Source organism: Aspergillus nomiae (genome assembly GCF_001204775.2).
Source record: "Aspergillus nomiae NRRL 13137 chromosome Unknown contig00001, whole genome shotgun sequence".
NCBI lineage: Eukaryota > Fungi > Ascomycota > Eurotiomycetes > Eurotiales > Aspergillaceae > Aspergillus > Aspergillus nomiae.
Window position 1 is genome coordinate 184,505 of NW_015378056.1, and position 17,594 is coordinate 202,098.

The following is a 17,594-nucleotide window of genomic DNA, read 5'->3' on the forward strand; positions in this document are numbered from 1 at the left end:
GAGCTTGGAATCCTAGCGATGATACTGCGGAGCCCCAATGACGCCAGAGTAAGTACAAGCCGTCACTGACTTTGTCAATACAGTGGTCTTGGACAACTTCCCCTTGATTTCTCGTTCCTGGAAGTTCAAAGCTTCGAGCTCAATGGCCATGTGAATTCTCTCTCCGACTTCCAAGCTCCATGGACAAGACGCAATGCGCTCCAATCCAAAAGGCGCATAGCGGGTGACCTCCGCAGAATTTCTTAGTAGTCTACGTCCGCATCCTGCACCTTAAGCAATTGGACCAATATCTCCAGAACATCGGGGATGCCATAGCTGGCCATGACATGAAGGCCGGTCTCGCTCAAAATACTGTGAAACACCATTTTAGGACCAAAATCAGGGCTTCTGTGAACGGCATCACTGAATATTTGGGGGGTAGGGGGACGCACGACTCGTGAGACTGACAACGTCTATATTTATAATGCGACAAGGAAAGAAAGAGCTAGAAAGAGGTCGACAATAGTAAAATGTATGAAGGAAAGGAGCAATAAGTCCTAGGAGAGTGTTGACTTGGTCCGAAAGCTGGCATGTATTATACTCTAACATTGTTCCATGCGTCATGTAACGGGGAGGATTGTCAATATTGACTACTATTAACCTCAATCTGTTTAAATCCTTGCTGGGGCTGGTATTTGTGGAAACCTCCCAGTCCACGCCCCTGTATAGCGTTGCTATATAAATACCCAGCAGAGCGGTTATTGTAGTCCTCCCACTCCTGATCTCCTCACCCTTCTTAAAATTTTTCGTTATCATTTCCTCAGACATACTCTGTCCGGTCAGTGGTCTTGTTGGCCTCTCTAGCACTATGTCGGAGTCCGACAAGCAGCTGCCGTCAAGATCACCAGTCAGCCCGATGAAAAGGCAAGGGCAGAAGCCCCGTACCCTAGGGGTCTGCGGCTAGTTGTCATCATGTTCTCCCTTTCTTTGGGAACGTTTTTGATTGCATTGGAGAGGACCGTCAACTCAGTGCCTAGTTCTCGAACTTCTACCGACTCTCACGCACTAGATGAGGTTGGTACGGTGCTGGCTACGGCATGACCTATGCGCTTTCAGTCCGGTGCTTTCCAGTTGCCATAAACCGCCCGCTATTTATGGCCATCATTGATAGTTTGTTTGGCTTGGTGTCGCCTAATTTGGCAAATACCTATCTCAAACCCCACCCTGCAGATTGTAACTTCCGTTCCCCGACAATAATCAGTGCAGGAATTAGCGCATAGCAACCCATGGAGACAATATCTTTATAGCCCCAATGTCCCCGCAGGCTAGCGATTCCTGCGAGATGAGCACATCTCCTTCGAACGGCGTTTCCTGACAGCCGATTAGCAGCTGGCAATCAATAGATGTATGCACTAGGTTACGTACAAGGTATACACTCCTACTTCGTCCCAGAATGGACAGGATCACCATTATTCGTTTGGCTGACTCGCCAATTTTAGATATAGTATTATTTCTGGACGAAGTAGCATGCATCACGAGCAACGCCTTAGTTTCAGGCGGCGCTGGGAGATCAGCGAATATGCAAGTTCTTTTTCAATAGCCCCGAGGCAGCACCATATATGCGTCGCGATTTGCTAGCGAGCCGTTGTCTAAATGACCGCAGCTGGTTGCACAAACAGCGCAAATCTTTATATTATTGGGTTGTTTCCAGAACCCCAAGTCGAACCACTCCCATCTACTAAAATCCTCCGAAAGTCGTTGCCACGGAAGACGGGCTTCAAAGTATTATGGTCTAAAGAATTGGGAGTTCCACTATACACAGCTTTGGTGGCAACAAAGTGTATGGTAGTATGTATGTTTCCCGATAACGGGGCTATTTGTGGATAGAGAAGATCATTTCCCCAAAAATAAGAAACCACTAAGGGGTTAATTGCAGATTACACTTAGGGACGGCCAAAGTCTTTGAGCTTGAGATTAGGTCACATAATACATAGTCTCTGGAATAGGAAATCTCAAGTCCAGACCGTAAGAATTTGAAATTTAAAGCCTTCGGGATCCGCGGGTCCGAGTAGCCATCTGCTGGTGGATCGCCCAACCCTAATTCAATTTAACATTAGAAATATGCCGCCACGACAGAATGGGAAGCTCCGATTGTGTGGGACGCCAAGTCCAGCCCTTATCTGCAGCCGCGATTATCGTGAAAGATAAATATTATACTCTGGCCAACGACGTCATGGTCGTCAGGCAGTGCCTCGACCATTTGTCTATAAGACCACTATGGCCCGCCTCGGTTTATAGGGCTCCAATCTCACACTTGACATCGCCCATTTGTCTCTCAAATCGACTAGGACAATCCTCAAACAGCTTGTCTCGTCTCGCACTATGCCTCGGGGAAATCGTGCAGAAGTGATTGTTATTGGCGCTGGCCTGGCAGGTCTCACCGCAGCAACAGAATTAAATCGTCAAGGCATCGATGTCATTGTACTGGAGGCATCATCTCGGATAGGTGGAAGAGTGAATTCCGCCACTACCAGCCTCGGGTCACACCTGGATCTTGGGGGGCAATGGATTGGCCACGGACATCATCGCATCGCTGCTCTGGTAAACAAGGCGAAGGGGACACAATTCCAGACCTTCACACGCGGTCTACCGACGGTTGCTCGCGACGGTCGCACCGTGTCTCTCTTTTCACCCTCTATAATTCTTTCGATGATTTACCTCGCCTTGTTCGAGCTGGCCAGTCGGATGTACGTTCCTCAAAGTTGGATCGATGTCACTGTGGACAAAGCGATTCAAACTTTGGTCCCCTTGGAAATTGCCCGACAATTCCTTCGTCTCCTCATTGCAGTGTCTTCTACCGCTGAATTGGGTGAGGTGTCGGTCTACAACTTTGCAAAGGCGATACCTCTATCGGGAGGGCTCTCGACGATGTTAGGGACACGGGGTGGGGCTCAGGACACGTTGGTGGTGGAATCTATGAGCATCACTACATCTATGTTGGCCAGCGAGCTCTCTGCCAACATTCTAACCGATATGCCGATCACCAGTGTATCCCAAAATCACAGCGATAACGTGATGGTGCGTACAGCGTCAGGCAGAGAATTTCACGCGAGGAAGGTCATCATCACGGTTCCCCCACCAATGTTGAAGAACATTACATTCGACCCACCGATGCCCCTCGAACGTAAGGCATTGCAGGAGAATACCCGCATGGGCGTTGTCTACAAAGCGATCGCGGTCTTTGAGCAGCCCTTTTGGCGCGACGGATTGGGCGGAGAATTCTTGATACTGGATGACCCGGCATGCGGCGTCTTTGACACTTCATCGCCGGGAGGCCCTGGTCACTTGTGCTTCCTTGTAGCCGGCACCCCGGCACGCCAGCTTGACATGCTGGATTCCAATGCACGCCGTGAGTTGCTGTTGAGTCGACTTGCGCCACATCTCGGGCATCGAGTCCTCCAGCCTGTGGATTGGCACGAAAAAGCCTGGCATTCGGACGAGTACTGCGGTGGCGGGTATCTAGGATATGCGATTGTTGGCACCACGGAGGGTATTCTGCCCATGCCTCATGAGCCAACGAACAATCTGCACTGGGCGGGAACAGAGACGGCGGAAGAGCATCCTGGATATCTCGAAGGAGCGCTGCAGTCCGGCGAGCGTGCCGCCGGTGAAGTCGCTCGCGCGCTTGGTAAAGTGCACGGTATCAAATAGGAAGTTTCAGGTTCTGCCCAGCCTTAGAGAGAGTGTGGCAGGCATATATATGAAGGGGGCATACCACCTTCGAGATTTCACATTCGCGCTATGTTCTCCCGATCGACAGGGCCATGCAACTCAAAATCGTTGTTCTATTCCTTCGCTAATTTTAATATGGTGTATTCTATCTCCTTCGTCTTATTCTGAACACCTATGGAGTCTAAAATAATTTCATTTGTACATGCAGTCCCCTTTTCATTGTTTCCACCGAGGTTCTGAAAGTAACTTCCGCGAACCATTCTATCCACCCTCGCATAAACTCTAGCCATCTACTCCATAGTTCCCGCCCTAATTTTGTGTTATGTCCTAAACTTCAATTATTCTCCTGGAATCTGACCAGCTACGGTCCCCATTGCTCATCAACACAGGGGCGTTATGATCTAGAGGAGAGACAACGAGTCGGGAATAGGGCTTAGAGCCTAGACTTGACCGGGTTCGGGGCGGGTGTTAGATCTTGAACCCCAACCCGACCCGATACCAACTCTAAATTCATATAGAGAGTAATGTGTGTAGATGCCAGTGTCAATATGAATATTTCGTGATTTGGCTGACGACAAGTCAGTTCTTCGGAACGCGTCGCCAAACAACCACTTGTTCCCCATCGGAACTGATTAACGAGCTTTTTTCCCATGCGAAATGCCCCAACTTGGGCAGCAACATCCGCCAAATATACCAATAAACACCACCGAGGCAAAATAGCAATGTTCCAGTGAGCGGCGTAAGCCACACTGGTAAGCTGGTGCGACCATTCACTGGGGCCACAAACGGTGACACAATAAGGAATACCTGCGACGCTAAAAAGACAAAAGCCACGCTGGTCCAGACTTTGAAGGCACGAGGGGGGTATGTCACACGTTTCCGGATAATGAATAGGCCACACACGACGAAGAACTGAATCACCGCAACAGCCCACTGTCCTACGTCAAGTAGGAAGTTATATGCCTCCCCTGCAGTATAAAGTGAGTTAACCCGGGCTTTGCCATCCACCAGGACAGGGACTTACCAAAAGGAACAGCGATGATCATGACACACGATGAGAGAAACACCAGTGCAAATGCCCCAGCAGGTGAGCCTGAGCTGGATCTGCCGGAGAAAAACTGAGAAAATGGCAACAGGCCCTCCTGCGCAAAACTGCGTATGACTCGGGACATTGAGAAAGACGCTGTCATGATATTTCCCAGTGATGATAAAGCAGCAAGAATGGCAGTAAAGCGTTGCATGTGCTGACCAAAGACCTTACCAATGAATAATGCAACCACCGTGATACCGGTGTCGCTCAGCTCCTTGGGTGTTGCCGCAACGAAAAAAACTGCATTCACCAAGACATACAGAATCCCTACCGAGCCGACTCCCAAGACGCCTGCTACCTTAAGTGTGCGGCGTGGGTCTTTCACCTCGTCCAGGACATACATTGCATTGGACCAACCCTGAAAGGTGGCCAGCACTTTAAATAGGGCGACTGTGTAGTCCGAGACATCGGTAGATGACCCGGCAAACGGGCGTACATAGCTGATGCCGGGGTGAGCTACATTTGGTGACCCAAAAATGACGAGCCCAAGACCAGTTACAACTATCAAAGCCAGGATAAGCAATTTAAGTGAAGCAAGAATATTCTGGCGCCTGGTGTAAGCCATGTTGACAGTGGAGAGTATCAAATGATGTGAACGGCTCCTTACCATTAGTTTAACATTCCAGGTTTTCGCACAGATATGCATCGCTGCGACGCTTGTCATAAGAGTGACTGCCATACAGCGTTTCACCCAGTCATTCGCTGTTGCTTGGGTAGCTAAGAGTAAGTTCTCTGCAATGGCAATAGTTCCAATACCTGTGTATTGTATTAGAAAATTGATGACAACAAGGGCAGAGAAGAGATACTGTACATACCGGTGAAGCCAAGAAAGATAACATGCGTTGCGAATATCACGGTCGCAAATAAGCGCGGATGTGGATAGGCAGCTTCGAGGTAGTTCTTCTCCCCGCCATTGTGTGGTAGAAGACTGCCTAGCTCAAGGTATATAAAGAAGCCACAAAATGCTAGAAAATAACCCGCAACCCAGACAACCAGGGATGCACCGGCGCTTCCGGTACTATGTGCTATAGCAGACGGTACAGAGAATATTGCCGTACCGATCATGCGGTTGGTTCTGTGTATTCTTCAGTGAGATGAACAGTTCAAAGCCAGTGGTTGCATTGCTGAGTAGGATGCATGGTTGCTTACTGACATCAGAAATGTTGTAGAGAGCAAACCGAGGCGGCGATAAGGCTGCGCCTGACCAGGAGGAGCAACAGTCTCATGATCAGACGGAAGGATTAGAGGCGCGGCCTCCGTAGAAACTTCGTCATCCGGAACGCTCTCATCATTTTGGTCCGGATGCATATCTTACACGAGAGATCGTCTGGGGCTTCTTGCGCGAGTGATATATCAAAGTCTCCAAGAGACCACCTTGCATGGAGCGACCCGATGACTGAATCACGTGTGGGCAGGTGACATGATCTATATCAACCCGTGACTGGAATGTAGTCTGTGTACCCTAAGCAGCACTTTAGAAATAATCTTATGAATTTTATAGTTCCATGATGTACTTCGTACATTAATGTCATGCAGCATATATGAAGAAGGTTAATTCCTCCCACCCCACCCGAACTGAACAGAACTGCGCCCCTAGGATCTTAATTCATGCCTGAACGCACGTTATCATCCATGCGGGACTCTGGAGCCTCATATACGAACATTGTATACATGTGATGCGTATGAAAGTCGGGATGGGATTGTGAATCATATTGTGTATTGAAGTGGGCAGAATTAGTTGGCTAGCTGCAGGTGAAGAAGCGATCGGCTTGACAAAACAGTGTTAGCAGCCAAGGTAAATACTGAAGGGCCGTAAGAAAACGAATGGATGTGATTGCAAACTATCTAAGCCTTTGAATGACTGATATAACAACACTGAATACGCTCTTCGAGCCAAAGTCCAACCTATAATGTTTCAAAGGAAATCAAAGGCCTATATGTAGTGCGAATAAGCCGACCATGCCAACTGCACTTGGTCACGAGCTATTTCCCCAATTGGGCGATAGGAGCAGGATGCCTCTATATTTCTAGTTCGCACTAGCAGTCCATTTGGAAACAGTGAAGGTTGCCGGGCCGCCAGTGAACGGCTCAGTTCCGAACTGCAGGTCTATAATTCCCTTATTAGTCACTTAGCTTACACGCGTTTTAGGTTTGTGTGTACTTACTGATCAAATACTGGGAAGAAGCAGGGAAATTTTGCTTGGATGTGAGATAGTCGAAAAATGCCTTGAGGTCTCCGCTGAAGGAGTTTATCGGGGTTGCCGAGACGAAGCTGTACGTCTTTTGCTCGGCGCCAGCCTGGGTAGTAGTGCCGTACCACAGTTCCCAAGTATGGCCTTCGACTGTGATGCTATCGATCTTTGTGCCAATGGGCTGGATAGATCCGTAGCGTGCGAGCCTTGAATGTGGGAATCCCCGACTGGGTCAGCCTACTGAACTTTTTCTACTGCACGCGCAAGGAAGAATAGATCGCTTCAGTGATCGGTTGATACTCACCAAATCATCAGTTCGTAATCACCACTGTATGTGACGTGGTTCTTGTCGGCGGCGGTAAACAGGTCGTACGCCACATCGGCGTTGACATTGGTGTTATCCTGTTTCCATTCCACGTCGGTGCGGATACTGCTGACATCGCTCACAAGCTTCTTCTCGATGTCGACTCCGGAGTTGGAATAACTTTTCACGCTGTTATCACCACCACTCCAGGTCCAAGTAGTGTGCCATGCAACACCGGAGCTAGAGATGCTGTCGACGTAGACGCACTGGGAGCCAGTTCCCGAGTCCTTTCCCCAAAGATTGGTGTTCACTGTGTACGGAGGGCTCGAGACAGAGTCGTATTGAGAGCATAGCTCCTGTTGACTGAATGCTGTGGCCACGAGGGTGGCAAGTGCCAAGGAGAGCTTCATAGTAAAAGTATAAGCGGGAGAGCAATCTGTCGTGACTAGTAATGTTGCAGGACTGATCGATAATACAGGACGTGAGCAGCGGGCAACGCTGTTTAAAAGGTACAGAGTTAGCAGGCTGCTGATACCATCAACTCCTTCCACTCTAGGAGTGTGGCATATACACGAGTGTTTCATTGGGGATTGATCTTATGATCCACAGGGTTCCGTGTCTGCCGAGCCATCATTCCCATGAGTGAGAATCGTCGAGTATCAGTGATTCTTCTCAGGATCTACAGCCGACGAACTATTCGGACACGGTGTACAGGTCCGATCTACCGGCTAATAAAACTACTCCTTGACTATAATCTGGCACATTTCTCGTCATATTCCTAGCAGCTTGACGGCAGGGTCTGTCTACCCACATCGGCCGGCAGGCAGGTTTATTTTTACTCGGGCATCGGCTTCGCCTTCGGATATAGTCCTTCGGCTTGTGATCTCACATCTATGTCCGAATATCTCTGCACTTTTATGTCCGTTAAGTTTTCTTCTAGTGCTTCCCAGGCATGACACTATGCAAGATGGGTCTTCAGAGGATGGACGGACGGCTGTGGTGTTCTAATTGATAATGCAGATCATTGGGGACCTGTTTCTTCCGACTATAGGCTATCAACAAACTCTCAGTTGGCTACAATATAGTCCATTGTCAAATCATGCTCTATTCATACCCGGGTACAGGGCTTGAATCGTCAAGGACATTCGGCCTGGGTCCACAAAGCCTTAGCCTGGCCCGCCGTACCTTACGCACTCCTTACTAATGCGCAGGCCCGCACAGTCCATGCAGATCTCTATCGAACTAAACTCAATGGCGACCACTCCGTACCATATACGGTTAGTGTTGGTGCGTTTCAGGCATAACAGGAGATCATAGCTCGTGTTCGGCGATACAATTGATGTTCTAATAGCCGATGGAGGCCAACCCACCTGGCTTGAATTATATCTCAAGACGTTACATCAATTGGTAGCTCATGCAATCGGAGGCTCCCGGCTAAATCCCATTATATCCTGTCACAGAGGTTGTCGCGGGGTGTATGAACTAGTGCGAGGCAAATAGCCTAATTCAAGGTCCTTTACCTAAACTTGGCTTCTGCGAAGTAGACCCACCGGAAACAATGACTGAGCCACGACAATATGCCGTTTTGGTACAAGCCGATGCCGACTTATCCCTAGCATCCTCCGACTTAACCGTCAAATGGTCTGATGGGTTAAGCTTACGTGTCTTGACAACGGCTTTCTTTTTACGGTGTCATGCTGCGACAGCCCCATACCGTCCCGTTGCATATACAGTAATGGCAAAAGGAGGGCCGTGAATAGACTAGAGTTTCAAGTGATTTCTGGCGGCCGCCGAGATTCCCAGGTTTGTACATAGTGATGAAGTGGGGACCATAGAACCTTCCTAAGAAGATATAGTCCAGTGTTCTGGCTTTTATGTAGGCGGGAATCTCCATAGCCATAGGAAACAGTTGAGCTATTGAATCCTACATCTGGACAGCCGCCCATGGATCCAAGGTGTTAATTTTAGAGTTGCTGATGGCTATTCAGGTTCCCCGGCTCACTATTAATTCGGCTCCTGACCACTCTGTCTTAGCAGATTTCCCCCTCTGATACCATTCGATCAGTGACCATGTTTCAGTCTGTTTTCCTCCATGTCCGCCTCACCCTTAGTGCCATTGGTACTTACCTCAGCGGCTCGGCCTACAGCACTAATTCTCCGGGCTGCGGTAGGAAACGTACCATTCTCACTATAACTCATTGAATACATAGCTACCATTATCTCCAAGATTTCCCGATGCCTATAAGTTCAACAATATACTATCTTGCCTTGAGACTCTACTGAAGCAGCAGAGTATAAAAGTATCAACAGGAATAGTCTGCAGCCGTGCTATATTATCCGATAATAACCTTGTTCTTCCTTCTAATAAACGCGTGGCACCGGTGAATACATTAAAGGCACTAACTACTACTAGCTAAGAAGCACCAACGAGCCTTAGTTCTAAAGTCTTGGGTGTGTCTAACCAAGCTTTGGTGACTAGTCCAAACCGGCTTTGCGATTGCTTATGATGGCGCCGCTCAGCATAGAAGCTCGGTAGTTTCGGATACCACTTGGAGGTCTTCATGGTGGCTTTAGCTTTGGTTCGAACTCCTATCGCTGTGATGGTCCTATATCATACGACGTATATCGTTGTAGTAATACATAGTACATAAATACACTCTTTAGTCTCGTATAAAAAAAATGCCTACGTAGACAGCACGGCATTCAACGGCAGTCTCCCCATCTAGGTAGGTAATCAACAACGTAATTGTGCTTATCATTAGGAAGTTGGACCTTTAGAGTATTGTCAGGAATAACCATCCGTAAAACCCGGTAGAGTACCCAGTAAGGTGATTCGATTACGTATTGCTCATGGAGTGCCTTTCCTGGCATGAGATACAGTATTGCATAACGGGGGCTGAATACTCCGCAGTTGGCCACATTTCGAAGGGGCTTTGACTCGAATATGGTGGCTCTCTGGTGACTGGAGCCGATTACAGCTGACCTCATAATTGATAAGCCTGTTACGCTTGTAACGTCGAAACCCCTGATGGTGTAGTTGGATATCACGTTTGACTGTAATGGAATTTCCTTTGTAATCAAAAGGTCGCTGGCTCGATTCCGGCTCGGGGGAGACAACTTTTTTTTGTTGTCGGGTGTCGTTAGTTAGTGGTCATGACTTATCTATAGAACGTGTACTCCGTGGTTCGAATCTTGTAAATGTCGCTATCTATCTAATCTTATCGGTTTATCCGCCCAAGTGGCTGAATTCTCGTTTTGCCCTGGACACTAGCCTGAGATCCAATACTAGTAGTAATAATGTGAAAGGCTGGCCTTATATTCAACCTATCGCCTTTACGCCCTGTACGAAGGGCCATGGATGCGTCTGCTAAAGGTATTTGGCTGGAAAGATAGCTACCCTAGTTGATGTTCTATGTGCTCGCTCTGCCACCAGGAGATTGTTACGAGACGGAGGTATCAAGTAGAACTAATGACCAGATACCTACTTAAGGGTAGCATCATTATGATACGGCGTCCCAACGTCATGTGGAAGGGATCTCGACGGTCCAGACTAATTACCAATGATAATTAGTAAGTGTGAACATGAATAAGTCGCACCTGTTGGCTGATTGTGACACGTTCATGGATCATCATTGCATTAGCGTCGGTACAGATATGACCATTGACGATGGTACCAGGAGGACTATCCAGAAACCATACGAGAGAGCTCGAGCCATAACGGGCTGCAACGGGTCTTATCGCAGGAAGTCATCAGAATAAGAGAGCAGCTGAAAGGGCCGAAGGTTAAAAATACCTGGGACACCATTCTGATTCTCGTGTGAGTTGCCTGCCGAGATATGGGGAGCAACGAAGCTTAATCATATGGGCGAACATCATATTATGTAGAATGTTTTCATGTAAACAAACTACAGGAAAGATGTCAGTCTAGATATCCGGGTTTATAAGAGATGCAAAGGTGTGAGCTGAATATCAATTTATTGCAAGCAACTTAGGCAGAGTTTAAAAGTACAGCAATCTCATCAACACGTCGATTTATCTTGTATCTAGGAAGCTACCAATAGTCGCAATAGCTCACCTAATGAGCAAAGATGACGCATCACGAACCCAGGCCTCACAGATACGTTCATCTGCATATAATGGTTTGGAAAATATCTCACAGTTCAGGCCCGCGCCAGGGGATATATCCTCCCAGGATAAAAGATAAGCTGCCACGTATGGACGTGACGGTGGAACCTTTCTTGTCTGGTTCTTTTTGTTGGCAATCGGGAAATCCGATTGGTTCGGCTTATTCAGATATGTCTCATGAAAGGTGGGGAATCTGTTAGTTGTTGGCTTTAAATAATTTATTTTGTTGCTGGGACTTCTGTATAGCAGGACGCAATTGTACATTTTGCATACAATGCCAATGTGACTGGTTTTCTTTGTTCCTCTTCACATTCCGGGCCAGCCTTCGAAGCACTACTGGCAAACCTTTTGATCGAAATTGCTTTATGGCTTTCATGATTGTTTCAAAGTTGAGCGAGGTGCTTGGCTTCTCATCATGTTAAGCTCTCTCACAAATCGGCCTACGCAGTTAGTTGGAAAGCATCCATCCCACGGGTTCACTGACCTGCAATTGTCCAACGTTTGCTAGCGCGTTCTAGGGACCCTATGACTGGTTCTAGAACGTCCGTATCAATTTTATGCTCAATATTAAGGTCTATTGCCACTGCACCCGCTTTTGCGAGCAACAGTACGGCTGCCAAAGGCATCCTTTCGACATTGAGGATGTCGTCCATACAAACAATGTCACGGGTAAAATTGAGAGCCGTTTCCATAGCAGCAATTGACGAATCAGGGAACATTGGAGGGATGTTTTCGTGACGGATGGATGCAGACGCGGCTTCGTGTAGTTCGAGTAGAGCCCTGTAGCATTCAGTAAATAGTCATGAGTATCTTGTAAGAAACCCACAGCAGAAGAATAACAATGGCTCTGTAACGAGGCTCCCAGTCGGCCCCAGAAAAGTTCAGGGTGTCCTGTAGTGCCTTCTGGATCGCTTTATCAAGCTCCCAGGCATCTTCGTTTAACGATCTCCCAGTCCTGTTGGGCCAATCTCGTGTCAGGGTTACGACTCTGTCCAAAAGAGACATTGCCTGAATTTGCTGCGCAAAACATCCAAGCATCTCCGTTTGTGTAACGGAAAGTCTAGGGACATCTGTTAGGCAGTTCGCGGTATCTGTATGCTCGCCCCACATATCATCGTTGATAGGGAGTGCATCACCAACACGAGCGGAATGAGTGAGCGGTATACGGTCTGCCGTCTTGTCTGAGTAATACACAAGCCGATCAAGCAGATAAGTCGCCCACCACACGCACTTGCTTTCTTCCCCATGGCTTGTGCTGGTATCTGGTAGTTTGTTCAAGCCAATGGCGTAGCCTAAGCTAGCGCAAGTCGCAAGCGTTAAATACGCGTTGGAAAGATGGCCACTACCCTGTTCGTATACCGCTAACATTAGGCCCGACTGCAAGGTGCAGAGTGAGTCGCGACGAGAAGTTTGAATAAGGGAGAATAAAAATCTACAGCTTTCATATAGGTCTTGCACTACTGTGTAATTAAGCATGAGAGCAGTGATTGGCGGGTTCGAAAGCAAGATATTGAGCACAAGAGATGCCAGTTCGGCAGACGGACGCTGGCGTAGAGATGGAACCCGTTGTGTCAGAGATCTGGGATGAATAATAGGTAACCAGGGATGGATACACTCGACATGGCAGCCCACAATATCTTCTAGTTCACAACTGAACCTATCAAGAATGTGGAACAGATGCGAGGTACAATACCGATCAATGGCGGGTGTATCGGTCCCAGGCAGATGAGACCAGCAAAGTGGTTCCAAGGACAGTCGACTTGATTCTCCACCGCCAAGCCTAGAATTGCTCCGATCATATCCCACATGCATTCCACCATCACAGGATCTATACTGGCATGGAACGTTGTTTCTTGTTTTGCATCAGTATCGCTGTCTTGTGGCATGCGGGGTGAACACTACTTAGCACAACGCCCACACGCTGGATTCAACCTGTCACATTTGCGCTTTTGGGAGGCACATGAAATACAGGCATTTGAAGCAAGAGTCATTGTCTGCATCCCCGGTGAATATCCATTGAAAGTAATGTAGTGAGGAGCTAAGAGTGAACGATGCAGGCCCAGCCCAAGCCCAATCACTGAGGTCAAGCAGACTGACCGCCTGGCAGAATTAACATTCTGGCGCTAGTCCGCTAGCGTCGGAGTAGCGCCTTGGCATCTCTGTCCCGATCGGGAAATCGAAGAAATAATATATACCTTATGCATCGTAGTAATCCACATTGCCCAAACAATTTGCCGGCATTCACACGAAACCTCTCCGAGGATGACCAGTTGCTTCATAGTCTGATCCACAGTGAGTTCTCTAGCGAGGGTAGTCTCGGACCTCTCAAGCGCGACCGCCGTCGTTGGCGAAGATATATAAACACGGCCTCCACGGTAGGCCAACGTGAGAAAGAAATGAAGTGCTTTCTATTCCCATGACTTGGATCTACTCCCTTGCCTACTGATATGGGCTCACCAACCATTTTTCGCGCTCCATCACTCTTCCTGTCCCACGGGACTGGTCCCTTCCCTCTCCTGGATCCGGGACAAGAGCCCTATCGACAACTGGTTCGCAAACATGCGAGCAAGCTCCATGGTGTGAAGGGTATCCTGCTCTTTTCCGCTCACTGGGAAACAGAGGAGCCTCAAATCACCGCCTCCAACAATCCCGGGATCTATTACGATTACGAGGATATGCGTGACATGCTCCCACCAGCTGCATTTGAGTTCCAATATGCAGCATCTGGCAACGCAAAGCTGGCCGCCGAGGTTGCGAACCGTCTCCGGGATTGCGGGTTCAAACCGATCTTGAATTACCAACGCGGGTTTGATCACTCTGTTTACGTGCCGATGACTCTGCTACGGCCTCAGGGTGATATTCCCATCGTCCAGATGTCGATCCTCAAAGGGCAAGATGAGGAAGACTCGACCCGGAAGAACATCAAGCTGGGACAGGCGGTCGAATGCTTCCGGGATGCGGGATATGCTGTGATCGGGAGTGGGGGCTCCTACCATGATTTCCGTGCAATAGCTAACGCATTTTTCTCCAATGCGCCCATTCCCGAAGGGCCTGACAAATTCGAGGACTTCTTGCTCTCGGCGGCAACCATTGCCGATCCAGTGCAGAGAGAGAGGGAACTGCTTGGGTGGAGGAGACACTCCGCCAGTACCATTGCCCATCCAGTGGGCGAGGCGGAACATTTGATGCCGTTCATGATTGTAGCTGGGAGTGGTGGGGATACAGCAGGAGTTCGATTCGACATGTTTGTATATCGGGGTGCGCCGATGACCTTCTACAGTTGGTGAACAGTGCTATAAGTTGTGTCCTAGGTTAGGCTGTGAGTTGATTCCGTTGGCCTAGAACAAGATCGCTTCAGAGTAAGGAATATCAGTAAAGCGCTATGAGTGAGACACTAGTCATGGGGTGTTGCCAACAATGGTCTGTAGGACCGACAGAACAGCCTGGATAATTGTACAAGCATTGCCATGGCACACACTTGCTATCGATATGTAGTATACTCAGGGATTTATTTAGATAGGCTGTGCTTTACGGGCTAGCGTAATTTATCAATAAGACACGATTGTGAATCGAATGTAACTCTTAAGAACTGTTAGTCCCAATAGTTAACAAAGGGGACGGCGCGAAACCCGGCAGAAACCAAATTCGTTACGTATTAGTGCTTCGGCACTGCGTACAACGGCCACTCAGCATGGTGACAAAGGGATCTTGTTGGTATATAGGCGGCCACAATTATACTGTGGCTTAGACGTTAAGACTTGCCCCGCAGTGATAACAAGGCATAGGATCTTACCTCTACTTTCGCCCCCAACTTCTGATGCGACCACTCTCATTCCAATGAAAACAACCCTTTCTCATAAATCTGGCTGCGACGCGAGGATCTTTATTATCAAAAGCTTGGTCACTGTGTTACTTTAGCCATGAAACCAACTGTGGTGCTCGTGCCGGGTGCATGGCTTGTTCCCGAGTTCTACAAGCCCTTCCTAGAAGCAGTTCAGGCAGCGGGGTTTCCAACATGTACAGCTGAGCTGCCATCTCTGAACCCAGTTGATCCGAGCGCGGCGGATTGTACGATGGACGCTGAGAGTATCCGACGCCTGGTGTGCTCCCTTGTGGAAGACGAGTGTCGTGATGTGGTGCTAGTGATGCATTCATACGCAAGTATGCCGGGAGGTGCCCGCTGCCACAGGGCTCTCGAAGTCCGAGAGAGTCAAACAGGGGCAGAAAGGAGGGGTGTTGGGATTGGTGTGTATGGGCGCATTTTTGGTTCCCGAGGGCGTCAGTTGTGCTGGGACGCAAGGTGGCAATCTACCATCGTGGATTCTATTGGATCAGGTTTGTTCGCAGTTCGACGATAGTGATTATGCAGGATCTAACCTGAGAAATATAGCCTTCTGTTGGCCTCAATGTGCCTGATCAGCCAGAGAAGACCTTCGCTGCAGATGTCAGTGAGGAGCAGGCGCTAGCGATAAGCAGTGTGATCAAGCCGCATGCCAGCCTCGCCTTTTTCTCAGCCCAGCCCAGCCCTGCATGGGTGGACCCCACATTTACCGGGAGGCTGGCATATGTAGTGACCACCGACGATTTGGCGGTTCCCAAGGTCGCCCAGTATGGCATGATATCGGGCACCGGCCAGCAATGGCATGTGCGCGAAATCGAGAGCAGCCATTGCGCGCCGTTCATCACCAAAGTGGCGGAAAGTGTGGAGATCTTGCAGGACTTCATTCGTGCATTTGAGACCGTTTGATCTAGGTCACCCAGCCTCCGATATAACCTGTCAACGCGAACATGTAACCTATGCTACGTCAATGTCACATTGCATACAACCCAATCGTATAGTCACGGTTTTGGTTTATTCACATGTTTATGGCACTGCGCAATCCAATTAAATACTACTACTGAGTTTCTTAGCTCTTATACTATACTCTTAGTATAAGATTCCAGCTGCAGTGTGATAACTTGAGCTTGGACCAACGTAGTTGAGTACCTAGATCTGAAGGCAATGTGAATGTCGCTTGCTTTCAAACATCCACAAGACATCATCAAGACATAACCAATAGCAATGGCGAACAGGTCCATCTAGAACCAAATGTGTGTGATTCCGTGGTAGGTTACGCCAATGCCAATTCAGGGCTCACTAGCAGAACAGGTATCCCGGCGCACGAAGCAAGACAAAGAAAGACACTCAACATGAACGGTAGCAGTGCGGGACTAATAACATAAAGGAAATGGGTAACAAAAACATATGTTGGCCAGGGGATAAGGAAGAGGAGCGTAGCGCAACTGAGATATAAAGACTGCCCTTCTCCCTACTGGGCACATTACAGATCAAATACCAGAACCCTCAACTCTAGCTTGTTCTATGCCTCCTGAATATATTCCAAGATGCATTTCTCAATCGGCACCCATATCCTCATGGTCTTTTTGTTATACCTTGCGCAGCTGGCTTCTGGCCAAGGCACTGACGGCTGCGACGTCCCGCCCGCTGTTATCACCAACTTTATCTGGCACAATAGTACTCACAATTGTGGGTGCGATGATGGTGGTTGCCTGCCAACGGGTATTCATGGCGGTCCCGGCTGTGGTCCACCAGATACGGTGAAAGCAACATTCTCTCAGCAATCTCCAACATACAATGACACGTTGACCTGCGGCGCATCCGACCCTGGTAGTGTTCCTGCTCGACCGATCCCCGGGGGGCCCTTCAACTGTCGATCACTTGGACGACGCTTTTTCCTAACAGTGGATGGCACCGAAGGAACACTTACCTATGTGGAGCCTAATTTTATTTGGTAAGTTTGGGTAGAAAGCACGCTGTGCCATACACTGTCTCTGCTGCATCTTTACCACAATAGCTAACGCTCTACATATCATCAGCCCGAAAGGCAGGACACAGGTTACTTACGTCGGATCATTCGAGATGGACTGCGTATATGACAGGTTTCGGAATTCGACTTGTGTACAGAGTGAGCCCACATTTCAACTTCAACCGGACGAAGTCGTGGGTATCCATTGAGCATCTTACACCTTTACGAGGTAATGAGAGTCTGCCATTGGTTTTTGTACTATCGTACATAGATTATGCGCATACTACAGTGTCTATGAAGCGATAGGGGGAATAAACAAGGATTAATGTCAGAAAAGGTCCACCTACGATACTTCACCTTCCCAA

The 17,594-nt window shown here is 48.5% G+C and overlaps 6 protein-coding genes across 6 annotated transcripts; 4 read left to right on the forward strand and 2 right to left on the reverse strand.

Annotated features, from left to right (window-relative positions):
* Positions 1 to 2,361: 2,361 nt before the first annotated feature.
* ANOM_000202 (flavin monoamine oxidase family protein) lies at positions 2,362 to 3,690 on the forward strand (the record flags this gene model as incomplete). The annotated part of the gene is made up of 1 exon (XM_015545460.1): positions 2,362 to 3,690. The coding sequence occupies one exon, from the start codon at positions 2,362 to 2,364 to the stop codon at positions 3,688 to 3,690; it is 1,329 nt and encodes a 442-aa protein (XP_015412571.1).
* Positions 3,691 to 4,290: 600 nt separating this feature from the next.
* Positions 4,291 to 6,109, reverse strand: ANOM_000203 (APC family permease; the record flags this gene model as incomplete). The annotated part of the gene is made up of 4 exons (XM_015545461.1): positions 4,291 to 4,679; positions 4,736 to 5,557; positions 5,617 to 5,876; positions 5,955 to 6,109. 4 exons carry the CDS (start codon positions 6,107 to 6,109, stop codon positions 4,291 to 4,293), a joined length of 1,626 nt encoding a protein of 541 aa, XP_015412570.1.
* Positions 6,110 to 6,828: 719 nt separating this feature from the next.
* Positions 6,829 to 7,707, reverse strand: ANOM_000204 (glycoside hydrolase family 12 protein; the record flags this gene model as incomplete). The annotated part of the gene is made up of 3 exons (XM_015545462.1): positions 6,829 to 6,908; positions 6,967 to 7,199; positions 7,298 to 7,707. The coding sequence occupies 3 exons, from the start codon at positions 7,705 to 7,707 to the stop codon at positions 6,829 to 6,831; spliced, it is 723 nt and encodes a 240-aa protein (XP_015412573.1).
* Positions 7,708 to 13,869: 6,162 nt separating this feature from the next.
* On the forward strand, positions 13,870 to 14,709 carry ANOM_000205 (DODA-type extradiol aromatic ring-opening family dioxygenase; the record flags this gene model as incomplete). The annotated part of the gene is made up of 1 exon (XM_015545463.1): positions 13,870 to 14,709. One exon carries the CDS (start codon positions 13,870 to 13,872, stop codon positions 14,707 to 14,709), a length of 840 nt encoding a protein of 279 aa, XP_015412572.1.
* A 633-nt stretch (positions 14,710 to 15,342) lies between these two features.
* On the forward strand, positions 15,343 to 16,169 carry ANOM_000206 (alpha/beta hydrolase; the record flags this gene model as incomplete). The annotated part of the gene is made up of 3 exons (XM_015545464.1): positions 15,343 to 15,667; positions 15,723 to 15,757; positions 15,813 to 16,169. 3 exons carry the CDS (start codon positions 15,343 to 15,345, stop codon positions 16,167 to 16,169), a joined length of 717 nt encoding a protein of 238 aa, XP_015412575.1.
* A 638-nt stretch (positions 16,170 to 16,807) lies between these two features.
* Positions 16,808 to 17,564, forward strand: ANOM_000207 (uncharacterized protein; the record flags this gene model as incomplete). Its single annotated transcript, XM_015545465.1, has 2 exons — positions 16,808 to 17,214; positions 17,300 to 17,564. The coding sequence occupies 2 exons, from the start codon at positions 16,808 to 16,810 to the stop codon at positions 17,436 to 17,438; spliced, it is 546 nt and encodes a 181-aa protein (XP_015412574.1). The 3' UTR covers positions 17,439 to 17,564.
* Between the last annotated feature and the right edge of the window lie 30 nt (positions 17,565 to 17,594).